We start from the raw sequence: 13,999 nt of genomic DNA, 5'->3' as shown, positions 1-13,999 counted from the left end.
GAGATTACACTTTATATTTCAAGTCCAGATTAGATTTGATATACACATATGGATGAGTTATCTATTATCTTAAATTAATAACCTAACTATCTTATATAACGGACATAAATATAACTCTGACTAATATTAAAACCCAAACTTGCAGGATCTTTTATTAATTGGTTTCATAATTTATTTTTAGTAATGTCATTTTTATAAGAGATCCTCATTTTACCCACAAAATATATTCATTTTTATGCATAACTTCCCTTGACGCCACTTTATTTTTTTTTTTTTTTTTTTCCGCAAATTCTTAATTTTCTTTTCATAACAATAAAAAATAAAAAGAATCGCGTGACAATATTGTGAATAACCTCCAACCACAAGGACTATTATGTAATTCCAACCCTTCAAAACCGAAACCTGCCAAATCTCTCTTCATGGCTGCACATTTTGTTACCATCTTTATGATCAAATCCAAAAATGACAAGAGAGAAGAAGAGAAGACAACTATATATAACTAAGGGAGGGAGAAGAGAGCAATAACCCTATATAAACATATAAACAAAAAAATACAAAAAAAAAAATATTCTATATAGAATTACAAAACCAGAAAAAAAAAAAAAATATATATATATATAGACATGGATTATCGAGTTCTATTATCTCTATCAAAATCAATAATACCTTTCTCCCTCCTTTTATTATTATACATTTTTCCAGTGGCTTCGACGGCGGCGACGACGACTAGCAAGGCTTTTAATCTATCGACGATAACATTCAAACAAGGCTATTCTCCTCTTTTTAGTGATTTCAATATTGAAAAATCTCCTGATGATCGAAGTTTTCGTCTCCTACTTAATCGTTTCTCAGGTAAATTAATTCATTTTTTTTTATTATTGTGTTTTAATTATGTGTTATTTATATGTGAATATTTGTTTTATGTTTTGCAGGGTCAGGTGTAATATCAACAGAATATTACAATTATGGATTTTTTAGTGCTAGTATTAAGTTGCCGGCCATATATACTGCTGGCATTGTTGTTGCTTTTTATGTAAGTATATAAGAATTTATTAATATGGATATATGGATTTATATGCATAAATTATTATTTGAGATAAACTATTTGTTTAAGAGCACTGATTTTGACTACCTATTTTAGTCATAATAATATATCCATGTAGATGTTCTGAAATCCACAAGATTATGTTTTGAAGAAGGAAGAAGCAGACGTGTAATTTGCATGGGGAGAGACTGGAGTGTTATATGAAAATGCATGTTGTTTGATTATAATTATATTGCATCATGTTGTACTGTTATATTGTTCATATGAGTTTATAATAAGTGATGCATAGTGTATAATTAAACACTGATATTTGCATTTGGGTAGTAGTGGTGAATGCGGAATACTTCGTTGCACCCATTGCTTTCTCTTTGCCAGACCCAGAGGCAAATGCAACTTTACTTAATCATATTCATTTAAATTCCGTATTTTCAACGTGGAACATAAATTTATGGGTAAAAGTCCATTATAATTCCAAAAAATAGTAGACAACCCATAATCTTTAAAATATAGTAATGAATTTAATGCTAAGAACCTCAAAGGTTGAACACATAAAAGCTTAAATATTTGATCTGCCTATGTAATTCACACATGAAAAAAAAAAAATACGGATAACCTTTCTTGAATACTGTCATAGCGGTAGCTTAGTGCACCAAATTTTTTTTTGTTTTGTTTGTTGCAAGATGTTGTATTTTTCATTTAATGATTCAAACTTAAGAATACTTATTTATGCAATATATTTGATATGTAGACTTCAAATGTGGACACATTTGAGAAGAATCATGACGAGTTAGATATTGAGTTTTTGGGGAATGTGAATGGGCAGCCATGGAGGTTTCAGACTAACTTGTATGGAAATGGAAGTGTTAGTCGTGGCAGAGAAGAGAGGTATAGAATGTGGTTTGATCCAAGCAAGGAATTTCATCAGTATAGCATTCTTTGGACCCCAAAAAACATCATGTAAGCTCCTTACAATTTATTGATCTTTTTTCTCTAATTATATTGATCGTTCCCTCTTTAGTTTATTATCAGTTTCAATACTTTTATTGTATACGATTGAAAATTATAGAATCCAGAATTAGATTCTAAGTAGCCTCTTTGTAGAAATGCAAAATAAGACCGCATATAATATTTTCTTGTGGACCCAGTTTTTTTCAAACCTCATGCATAGCAAAACTTTAGTGCACTGGAGTGCACACGTTTTTTTTAAAAAATCTAGTATTTGGTATTGTGAACTCTCCGACCAACTAATTTTAGATTTGCCTAGCGTATCTTGTCAGAAGTTTCTCTATTTTCGAAACCTTTAATTAAAAATTGAGGAATCTTTATCCAGCAAGAAAATTGTTGTAAATAGTATAACTGTGCCTACTTTTTGGCCAAACGCGGAGAGAGAAATTACGAGGAAAGAAAAGGTTTCCATTCGTTTTGGAAAAGTTCACTCCAATTATTTGGTTACCTATTGCTTTTGTTGTTGAATAAGATAATGGTTAGCTTCTCTATTTTGGATTTATTTAATCATGTTTTTTTTGGAGCTTAATTTAGTTAATAATTTATATTTGATGTTTCGTTACTGTATATTGTTTTGTACTTTCGTTACGTCATTTTCTGGACTTCTTTTGTCTTAAACCGAGGGTCTACAAAAGGCAGCCTATATAGTTCACCTTTGAGGTAGTGATAGGTTTGTGTACACCCTACCCTCTTCAGACCATACTTTGTAAGATTATACTCGTATGTTATTGTTGTTGGGTTTTCTTTTCATAGATCTTTTTTTTTTTTTTGGAGGGGGGGAGGGGTTTTAGTCGGGTAATTTATATACTAACTCAATAGATGTAAGCATGTGTCTTACATAAACTCTTTTTTATATTAAATTATGGTTAAACGATATGCATTTTCACTTTAAATTGTTAATTCTTAAAGTTAATCGTTTAATTATATATGAATAAAAATACTCGGTACAAATAAGTATTTACCTTTAGCAGGGGACCTCAGTGTTGAAAGAGATGAATGGTAACATGCCAAAGTTGTCATGGGAGTGTCATTGTGCAAATAATTAAGTGCAGGAAAATGTTGATTAGCTCATTAATTAACTAATGAGAGTGACTAACTTTTAAAGGGTATAAAGTTCTAATTGCACGATTTATGGTAATTAATGCAACTATATTACTTCTTCCTTTTCTACAAAATTCTTTAGAGCTGGAAAACTGGCGTGATTTGCTGTTTTCCAATTGACATTTGCACTAATTGTATACGTTCACACTTAAAAAGAGTTTGTCTATACTTCTTTAAAAAGTCAGTAATCGTGACTTTGGACTTATTACTCTAATTTAATACTACTATCTAGTATTTGGATCATTAAAAAAAGTTGCCTTGGTGTGATTTATAGATCATGTGTTTTGAGTCATAGAAGCAATCACTAATATTTGCATTAAGATAGGTTGTCTATGTCACACCCATGGGGTGCGGCCCTTCACCATATCCTGCGTGAACATGGGATGCTTTGTATACCGGACTGCCTTTTTGATTCTTATTAACAAAGTTTTTAGTTTAATTGCCACAATATTTACCATCGAGCTTTTTCTAACATGTACTGTGAAGAAACCTTTGTTTATACTGTATAAAATGAATAATGAACTTAAGAATACAGTAAATAAAAGACTACATAAGTAGGAAATAGCAATGTCTTCTTGGCTTGTTACGAGGAAATGATCTCTTATGTCTACTTACTATTTGATAGGATAAAATGATCATACGAAAAATCTTCTCGTGATGTGCTTTTACTGTTATCCTGGGGCATAAGTATTATAGGATTGAATTTTCGTGATTATCAGAGGATTACACTTGCATATATTGATAATGCGAAGATTTTTTACACTTACAAGTGTAATTTTACCGGTTGCAACTTATTGCTGATTGAACTGAAGCTCAATAGCCTATTGGATCGTTGGTCTAATTGGGCCTTTCCTTATAGCTCAACTCGAATAGTTATATTTTTCAATTAACTAGTTACTTGTTACAAGCAGCTACCTATAGTCTATGTTGGTCAGATCCTCAAAAAATGAAGAATCCAACATGCAACTGACAACATTTTTGAAGAATTTGAGCAACATAGGACTCATTTGTGTCCTTTTACTAACCCGTTGTTTTTATTCCTTTGCTATACAGATTTTACGTTGATGAAACACCAATTAGGGAAGTAAATCGAAATCCAACAATGAGAGGTGACTTTCCATCAAAGCCAATGTCTTTATATGCCACAATTTGGGATGCATCATCTTGGGCTACAAATGGTGGCAAAGCTAAAGTGAACTATAAATATGAACCTTTTGCAACTGAGCTAAAAGACTTAGTTCTTGAAGGTTGCATAGTTGATCCAATTGAGCAAATTTCATCAACAAATTGCACTGACAGGATTGCCAAATTACTTGCTAAAGATTACTCTAACATCACAACCGAAAGGCGAAAATCGATGAAACATTTTAGAGAAAAATACATGTACTATTCATATTGTTATGATAACATTAGGTACCCCGTGCCACCACCAGAATGTGTGATTGTTCAGTCTGAAAGGGATTTGTTTAAGGATAGTGGAAGGCTTAGACAGAGGATGAAGTTTGGTGGGAGCCATAGCCCCCGTAAAAACCGCTCCAGACGGAGCTCTAGGCGGCGGAATAAGGTAGCTGATGGTGGTTCATCAAAGTCTAGCCAACGTGGTTCTGCTGCTGCAATGTAATGAATTTGTAAATTTAAGGTATACAGTGTGAATATCATGGGTTGTAAAAAAGAAATCCTATAGGTGGTGGTGTACCAAAGAGATTAGTATACATACACACATGAGAGGTATAAATATCAATGTGGTGGTTGATTTGAGTAAAAACCATATCCATTAATTTTAAGAGTAGTGGTTTTCTTGTTTTTTTCACTAGGTATATTGGCACTACATATTCATCTAAGTGACCCTTTTTTTGTTCTCGTTATATGGTAATTATCTACTGACAATAATCGAAAAAAAGAAGTTATGGAAGAACCTAAGATAGATGTAAGACCATCAATTTTTTTGGAATCAAAAAAGGGACAAATATACTTCCGAACTATGATAAATAGTGTAAGAAGCATATACGTATCATTTTATGGATTCCTTTGCCAAGAATTACACTTGTGTACCTAGTGTGAGGGGCTATATGAAGGGAGAAACCATGTATGTCAATGGATTCCTTTGTCGAAGAATTACACTTGTGTACATAGACAAAATGTTTTCTTATAATAAATGTTAAATATCATTAACGAGATTTCTGATTTCGAGACTGATGGTATGAATAGCATTTTGACACTCGGCCATAATTTTAGATCGAGTCCATTCCATGTGCTGGATAAGTATTCATTGACAATACAACTTCGCATTGATTTTTTTTTTTTTTCCAAGGGTTTGACATCCACATTTAAGACTTCATGAATATTTCAAACTCTGGCATCATGTGCTTGAATTTCACTTGTCAAAGCTTCGAACTTCCACACCCTGTGTTGAAGATGTTCTGTACTTTAGCTAGTGGACTGTGTCTTTATATGAACAATTATTAGCAACTAACAAATTAAATTAAAACCTGATTAATTCAGTAACTTGTTTATATTCTGACCAAAACAAATATGTTGGCTACTCCAAGTTTTACTCTTTCAACCAAAGTTTGGTGAATTATTCTTTCAACTTTTGAGAATGGATTTGGTTCAGAAACTATGTCCATAGGTAAATATAATTAACTTAGGTAGTCCAGAGCTGACTAGTAGCTATTTTGTTCAACTACTTAAACCTACTTCATCCATTGGAAGAGGTGAAAGACACACTTGGAAAAGATTTAACGCGTTCTACCTCTTCTTTTTTATTTTGGGACTAATGGTATTGTCTAGAAGCAGATTCGGGACTTCCATCAAGGAGATCAAAATATAAAGAAGTAAGCAAAAGAAAATTCAACATATAGAATAGTATATAGAGTTAAATGGTTTTAACTTTTACTTAGCTATATTGTACTTTTCCTAGCGAATGACATCCTTTGAACAAGGATGGCTCCGATATAGGTGGTGTCAGGATCCACACATCTTAACTATTCTACCAGATACGTGCTACTACCTTTCGCTGCTTTGGACCTTGCCCTGCCCTATTTGCACCAAGCTTAAGATGATTTGCTAATTTTCATTGTTATACTAACTGAATGAATATAATTAGGAGGATATACCTTCAGATTCCTCAAAGTGCATGAGGCACTCCACTTTATTGATCTGATTTGGAGAAGTCATGGAGTTGGTTAGAAAATAAAAGAAATATTGACTTAATGAATTTGGTAATAATCCACAGATGACTTAAGAAATTGACATTAAGACGCATTATCAAGGACAAAATATGACATTTCTTATGTAAGCACAAGCACAAACAACTACACTTGTTCTAACAAAGACAAGTTATCCATGGATAAACAATAGCAATGCAGGGATTAGTAATATAGGAATTATTTTTTATCAAGTATTTGGTTCATTGTATAAAAAAGTAAATATATCATGTATTTTAAAACTTTACAAAATCTTCTTTACAATTATACCCTTAAATTTTTATGAGATTTTCTACTTCATTTAACTAGTCAAGTTGCTCACCCTTTTTGGATCTTATAGAAAAGCTAAAATATGAATACTAATTCTCACTCCGCTTAGTTGATCATTTATTTCTTTTAAAAAAAAAATTGAGTCTATTTAATCAAGAAAAATTTAAAGCAATAAATAATTATCATATTAAAGAGAAATAATTTTCTAAAAATGTGAAGAAGCACACTATGTAAGAACATCACGAACTGTTGATAATGTAGTTTTAGATTTTCAAACTATATATTTATTTGACAATAATCTTTTCTATTTAAATTAACCCGTCCGTAAATTGAACAAATACAAAATAACATAAATGTAGTTCACATTCGAAGCTATCAACCAACATAAGGGAGTAAATGATATTTAAGCACTTGATTTGCATACGCAAAGTAAAAAGAGGTTGGCAAATTAAATGTAACATAACAATCAAATTTGTAGTGATTAAATTTTAAATGGAACTAAAAGAAAAATTTAATAAAAGAATTGAGGGGTGGTTGAGTGATTTAATTCTTTTATCCATGTATTATTAAGTCATGGATAAGTAATCCCATGGTTTCTTAGGCATAAGCTAATACACTCTATGGTGTATTAGCTATCCATGTATCAAGTGGGATTAGATTTAAATTGGGCAACCAAACATTATACATGGTTGGACTAAATTTTAATTCATAAATTATTTTATTTAATACAGCGTACCAAACGAGTCCTAAAAACAAATCAAACAAAAAAGAGTACAGACCGCCTAGTGCACTAAAGATCCCAGGGCAGGTTTGGTGGAAAGAGCGAACTACAAGGCTCCAGTCTAGAGTAAATTTGTGTGAATTGCCAGAAAAGCTAAAACTTCAAAGAAACAAGAATGGTGCTAAAGCATTATCAAAAAAAGAATTTAACTTTACTATATATCTATATTTTGAGGCTTTGCTTACAGACAATGTAGCGTATATTTTGCCCTTCCTTCTCTATGAACATTGAACATAAAACAAAAATTCAAGGACAATAGTGATGGCAAAATCCACATAACATTGAAGGTCTTTGGGTCCACATTTTGTTACAGAATAGGAAGAAAAATAAGTAGAAACTAAAGAATAATCTGAATGGAATGTGCAGGAACTAATTTGGCCTAGGGCTGTCAGGAAAAATCAAGGGAATTGGAATGACCCTCCAATTTCAGTGGCACCGGCAGGGGGATTGATTGCGACCCAGAGGAGCGAAATGGTGATGGCAATAAGTCCAGACCAGACAAATACAATTGTTGGTGTCCTTCCACGCCTTCCCATCAATCCTTTTGCGAAAGGATAGAGATGAGTCAGGACCCAAAAACTGAAGAAAACCCCTCCTAGCAAACGGCTCCATTGTGGTAGCGTACTATATATTGTCCGGCTTACACCAACCGCTATCGCGATCAAGTTAGTCATCATGATTACAATAGGTGGGATCATCAGGGAAGTCCATTTGATAATATAAAGGTCAGCAAATTCATCATCATCATCAGCGGCAGATTTTGATGTAAGTGTAAATGAAATCTCAATGCCAGCAATCACTTTTAGTAGCCCCTGAAGCACAGCAGCGAGATGGGCACTTGTGCCTCCAATTAACCAAAATTGCTCATTACGCCACCACTCTTCTAAAGCAATGCCGGACCACTTGATCTCGAGCACAGCCAGGGCGCAGAGAGTCAATGTGATCGCGAGGAGATATGTGAGGAAGGTGACGTTCAAGGACTGGACGATGAACTGACCAGAGAAGAGCGAAAGTGCTGGGAGGAAGCAATAAACAATTAGGAATACCGAGGTGAAGGGGTAGATGCCGCAATTGAGGTAGGCAATCCGCTGCAAAAATTTCATTCTAGGACTAGCCAAAAAAGCATTGTTGCGAGAGAAGAAGATTTCAACAGAACCAGTGGCCCATCGAAGCACTTGATGAAGCCTGTCAGTCAGATTGATTGGTGCAGTGCCACGGAATGCATCTCTCTTTGTCACACAGTAAATAGATCTCCAACCCCTATTATGCATCCTATACCCCGTCACCACATCTTCAGTTACAGAACCATAAATCCATCCAACTCTATTACCCCATTCAGTTTTGTCCTCATACCAGCAAGAAATGACACTGATCGCTTCAGCAACAGTGGAGGCATCAAGAAGTTCCCTTGGAATAGTTAGAGCACCAGGTGGTCGTCCGTTCTTTACTGCAGGGTGATCAGCAAGTGGTCTACCTTGGAATTCTGCGACTGGAATTGAATCAATCAGAAAACTTGAGTTACCAAACCTTTTAGGAAAGGAAGAAAGATTCATCTCCTCATCATCAAAATCCCCCATTCTAAGCGCCCTGTTGTCATCAGAGACAGAAGACACAGTGGCATTGTTCTTGCGCCGACCAAAGCAACAGCTGCAGCAACCAGGGTGGTATTCCTTGGTTCGTGGTGGGTCAAAACCATAAAGAGCAGTCCTGCGGAAGAGACAACCAGTCCCCACATACATTGGACCTTGAAGGCCATCAAGGGCACGCATGTTGACATCAAAGAAAACAGTATTGTGATTTGCATAACGGTCGGAAGGATCAATTCCCTCAAAACGTTGAGGAAACTGAACGTAACAGATTCTATCCCCACCCCGGTCCATCATAAAGCACATTCCCTCCCTGATTGCCTGTGAGTTGTAGATGTAGTGATCACAATCAAGGTTGAGAATGAAGGGGCCATTAGACATGATGGCAGAAGCTCGGACCAAGGCATTCATGGCTCCAGCCTTTTTGTTATGATCATAGCCAGGACGCTTCTCACGAGAGACATACACCAGCAAGGGGAGACGAATATCAACTTCTGTTGAATCAATTAGACCGTCATCGGCAGCGGTTCCATGTAATGGTTCATCACTTGGGGGTTTTAACATAACCTGTAAAAAAACAAGAAAAACAGCTAACAATGTCAAACCAAATCTATTACTTCAAGAATTTAACATGCAAGTTATTGCCAGCTGAGAAGAGTATAAAAATAGCAAAATAAACGTACAGTTGGCAAAATGAGAAACCCCTGAAGACAGAGTCAATAATAATCAGGGAGAAGAAAATAAATTTCTTTCCTCTTTTTCCTAATACTTGGAGGAGGAACAAAATGGGGTGGGTTCAGCATGAGATCATACGCATAATTAATGCAATACGCAATTATGCCCTGATCAATAAATAAAGATGGAAGCAACATATAACTAGACGGTATTAATATGTAGGATCAATACCTGTATGATTCCTGCATGATCACCCCTAGAGTGCTCAGGAGCAGATGCTATCCAAGTACCAGGCCAGTGGGTTCCATCAGCCATCCAAGTGGCCTTAGTTATCTTGATGGGTTCCAAAAGCTCATCCCCAGCTGCCTCTCGCTGACGCTTCATAGCCTTGATTTCTTCACGGGCATTATAGGCATCAGAACGCCGACGAATTGAATCAGGGAGGCTATTGATTCGAACCTTAAATTCATCATATTCACGCTTCACCCGTCTGCGGTCCTTCACAAAATCTTGACGTACTTTGTTCTTGTAAGGGTCTCTCTTCAAGCTGAAGTAGGTTTCTGGGTTCCTTGGTTCAATATCATGTTTACGACAAAATGGGACCCAAACATTGGCAAAACTTGAAGCTTCGGCCATTGCTTCAAACGTCAGAAGAGCACCTCCATCATCAGAAATATAGCACGAGAGCTTTTCGACGGGGTAATCAGCAGCAAGGATTGACAGTATCGTGTTTGCAGTGACTAGAGGTGGCTCTTTCTCAGGATCTGCAGTAGAGACAAATATGTCTATACCTGGGAGATCAGATTTTCCTGTGGGATTGGTAGGAGTTGGTGTTTCAAATTTTTCTTTTAAAACATTGAGATCGGTAGCACGGTTTACGGGGCATAACTTTGGAAGCTGGTCAAGCAGCCAAGAGATTGCAAACCAAACCTCACAGATTATGGACATATACCATAACCATATAGCATCCTCGTTCGGATTGGTAATCCTCCAATGAAGAAATAGTCCAAGAACAACAACACGAATAAGAATCAAGAGCCTGTATACATGGAGTTGTGTCAGAACAGCTCTAAAACCATCTATAATAAAACATAGTACCAATTATGTTCAGCAGGCATTAAGCAACCAATCAATGTCTAAAGCACAGGATTATCTAATGGTATCCACCAAAAGAGCTAGATTTAACTGTTCTCTTAAATATGGTACACTCGAGAAGCTATGTTTGCAATATAGTCTTGCAAGATAAAAAGATGAAGTCTAACACACTTTTTTAGAGGATCAACATATAACAGGAACTTAAAGTAAAGAAACTATGATTATCACTTTAGCATCTTTCTTTGATTAGAAGGAAGCATTCATGTTAAAACTAATCCCTAAATTCGTTAGCCACTTGGATACGAGTAATTTCACCAAATTCTGTTCTTGAATTCAAAGAAGTAGAGAGGAAAGATGGCAATAGAAACTGTTAGAGACGAAAAATTACCGGTATGGGCTAATAACTGCAGCGGGTATCTTCAGTTTACGTGTAAGCGGCCTCCAAGGCTTGTTCAGAAGTTCAGAAGGCTCACCAACATTATCTTCGTTGTCATTTCCAAACCCCTCATCCTTTGGCCATATAGCATTTCCATAGCCATACGTCCCTTTTGTCTCAAATAACCATTTATTATGATCAAAATCCCCTGTCTGACTCCTCATCAACCCTGAGTGGCTTCTTATTATCGCCGACTTATTACCTGATCGCAACAACGACAACCTCCTTTCCATTTTAGACATGCTAACGTTTGAAGGTAAAGTCAGAGGACGTCCAGAAGGATCCACAGCATTCTCAGCCAAATCAGTGTTCTTGTAAGGCTCTTTACAACCAGGACATATCCCATCACCAGTTTTGACAGCATCAATGTAACAATCCCGGCAGATTTTAAAATCACACTCACAAGGAAGAATATCTTCACCCCTTTCATCACTCATGACTTTCCCATCACAGCCCGGTATAGCACAAGAAGAACCTTTGGCACCAGCCATCTGAGGATGGTTAGTTTCGGATTCAATTACCTTGTCCATCAAGTGAGCACGAGTCACACTGTTATAACCACCGGTAAACAACGAATTTGACACATACTGCTCTTCAACCCTCTGAGAAATTGAAGGATCCATAGGTTGATTATCAGGGGTCGGAGGGATATGCACTGTGTAGTTTGCAAATTCAATGCCACTAATCTCACTATCCAGTGATTCCCTTGATAAGTTCACATACCGACCCGATGAGGTCCTCCTTGCAAAAGTAACACCAGGAGGCTTACCCTGCTGGGAATCAGAAGCTTTGAAGGATCTTGAAGTCATGCTGCTAAAATTTGTGCTAAAAGATTACTTACTGACCAACAAAACCTGAAACTGCATAAGGGCAAAGAAGCAACCAGAGAATTAGTTAACACTAAGTTCACAGACCAAAATTAAAAAAAGATAGTGCAAACAATATATCTGGATTTGAAATATTTTGACGTCTTTTTGCAACTAGAAAATGAAAATCTTTTAGAGATTCCCAGCATGTCAATAATGCTGAGCAAACAAAAGCATGACCAGTTGGCCACTTTCTCTTTCTCCAAAGCCAGTTCTCTCTTTTTATCAACTAAAAACAGTTAAAGCAACACCTTTTTTAAGCAAAAACACTTGGTCACTTTGTGTGGAAAGCATCAAAACAATTCAAAATATAACAAAGTAGACACAGAAGAGAAAAATCACCTAAATCTTGATGAAATACCTCAACAACAAAAAATCAAAATTTTCCTAAACCATTTCCAGTAACACACAGAAAGCTTTCCCAGACACCAAGGTGCAAAAAAATCAAAGGGGAAAAATTGCAAACTCAAGAAACACTTGGTAACTAAAGCTCCCGCTATGCACGGTCCGAACCAAAGTGGGAAAAAATGTAAGTCCAAGAACACATCAAGATCCCACTTTTCACATACAAATCTTCCCTATATACATCAAGATCATGCTAATGTTGCACAACTAGATAGATATATAACCCCCCACTAGTAGCCCCAATACTTATAAGACAATTAACATAGTTATGGAAAAAACATTATTAAAAAATACAGGAGAATCGGCCTCCTAAAGGCGTGTAAGAAACATTCAAAACATAATACCAATAAAAAATACACACACACTACTTGCAAACATATACACTCTACAAATTTGAAATTACAACTGTAACAAAGCTTTCATGGGGTCCCTTTCAAAATATTAACAAGTAAGACTAAGTCTTTCTTTCTCCAATTAAATCAAAAGGGTTATAAATTAAATAAATAAAAATCTCTATTACGTAAGACAAACTAACAAATACCCATTTTTCCTCCCTCTTTCTTCTGTCACCCCTTTTAAAAAAATCAAAAAATAAGCAATTAATACTTACTAACCTCAAAATTTGTAAAAAAAGAAAAAAAAGACAACATCAGCTCAGAAAGATTCAAACTTTATAACTTATAACAAATTAACCTGAATAAAGCTCCTTTTTTTTTTTTTGCAGATTACAGTAGCAGGCAAAGGAAAATTGCAAAAAAAAAAAAAAAAAAAATGAGACCCACCCAAATACACAAAGGGGGTAAAGAATGTGAATATATAAAAAATTTAGAAAAAAAATTAAGAGATCTGAATAAATGAGTTACCATTTCTGGTATTTTTTGTTTGAAAATTTCAAGAAAAAAATTTATGATATTTTTGTATTTTTTTTTTTACCTTATCTACTTTGCTGTGTGGTTAATACTAGCAAAAGTAAGTGCATTTGAACTTTGAAGAAATTGGGTATGGAAGATTTTGGTTTTTAGTGTTGGGGGTTTGATTTTCTTACAAAAGGGGACAGTGGGGAAGAAAGAGTATATTTTTTGTGGGGGTGGGGGTTGGGGGGTGGGGGTGTGGGGGGTGGAATTAGGGGGGGGGGGGGGGGGGGGGGGGTTAAAAAGTAATTAACGGAAATATAGGGGGTCGGTCTGAGCACGCTTGATACGCGGCTACAGCTACGACTGATTTATTTCCTGTGTGAAAGGGATAATTTTACAAACTTTACAATTGGTCTTATTTTTAGTAAATAAAATATTTTATTACCAAATAAAGATTTTTCAGGCTTCCTTATTTTGTTATTGTTATTATTTTCTCATATAAAATACATATTATTTTTCTGTTTTTTTTTTTTTAAGTTTCTCATCTAATATTTGATACTCGTCTAATTCAACTTAGTGTCATGTAAAGCCTATTTAAAAAAGTCATTTCCTACCAAAATTTTTTATACACAAATCTCAAAAATAAAACCTCTAGTTAAGAAAAAAATAATCTT

General features: G+C 35.2%; 2 protein-coding genes across 6 annotated transcripts; one reads left to right on the top strand and one right to left on the bottom strand.

The window, feature by feature from the left end:
* The first annotated feature begins 341 nt into the window (after positions 1 to 341).
* LOC107869473 (probable xyloglucan endotransglucosylase/hydrolase protein 30) lies at positions 342 to 4,992 on the top strand. The gene is made up of 4 exons (XM_016716013.2): positions 342 to 852; positions 933 to 1,033; positions 1,794 to 2,002; positions 4,205 to 4,992. Exons 1-4 carry the CDS (start codon positions 624 to 626, stop codon positions 4,770 to 4,772), a joined length of 1,107 nt encoding a protein of 368 aa, XP_016571499.1. The 5' UTR covers positions 342 to 623; the 3' UTR covers positions 4,773 to 4,992.
* A 2,545-nt stretch (positions 4,993 to 7,537) lies between these two features.
* Positions 7,538 to 13,667, bottom strand: LOC107869454 (cellulose synthase-like protein D3). 5 transcript variants are annotated; one of them, XM_016716000.2, is made up of 4 exons: positions 13,405 to 13,667; positions 11,153 to 12,060; positions 9,901 to 10,708; positions 7,538 to 9,561 (listed from the first exon to the last, which is right to left on the bottom strand). In XM_016716000.2, exons 2-4 carry the CDS (start codon positions 12,007 to 12,009, stop codon positions 7,807 to 7,809), a joined length of 3,420 nt encoding a protein of 1,139 aa, XP_016571486.2. In that variant the 5' UTR covers positions 12,010 to 12,060; positions 13,405 to 13,667; the 3' UTR covers positions 7,538 to 7,806. The 5 variants fall into 5 exon arrangements, with proteins under 5 accessions (XP_016571486.2, XP_047251009.1, XP_047251003.1 ...); XM_047395053.1 differs by having other exon boundaries at positions 13,335 to 13,572; XM_047395047.1 differs by lacking the exon at positions 13,405 to 13,667 and adding an exon at positions 13,165 to 13,262.
* Positions 13,668 to 13,999: the final 332 nt, after the last annotated feature.

The sequence above is a fragment of the Capsicum annuum genome, chromosome 1 (assembly GCF_002878395.1).
Source record: "Capsicum annuum cultivar UCD-10X-F1 chromosome 1, UCD10Xv1.1, whole genome shotgun sequence".
Taxonomy (NCBI): Eukaryota; Viridiplantae; Streptophyta; class Magnoliopsida; order Solanales; family Solanaceae; genus Capsicum; species Capsicum annuum.
The sequence above is the reverse complement of the archived record's forward strand: the minus strand, read 5'-3'. Positions and strand labels throughout refer to the sequence as shown.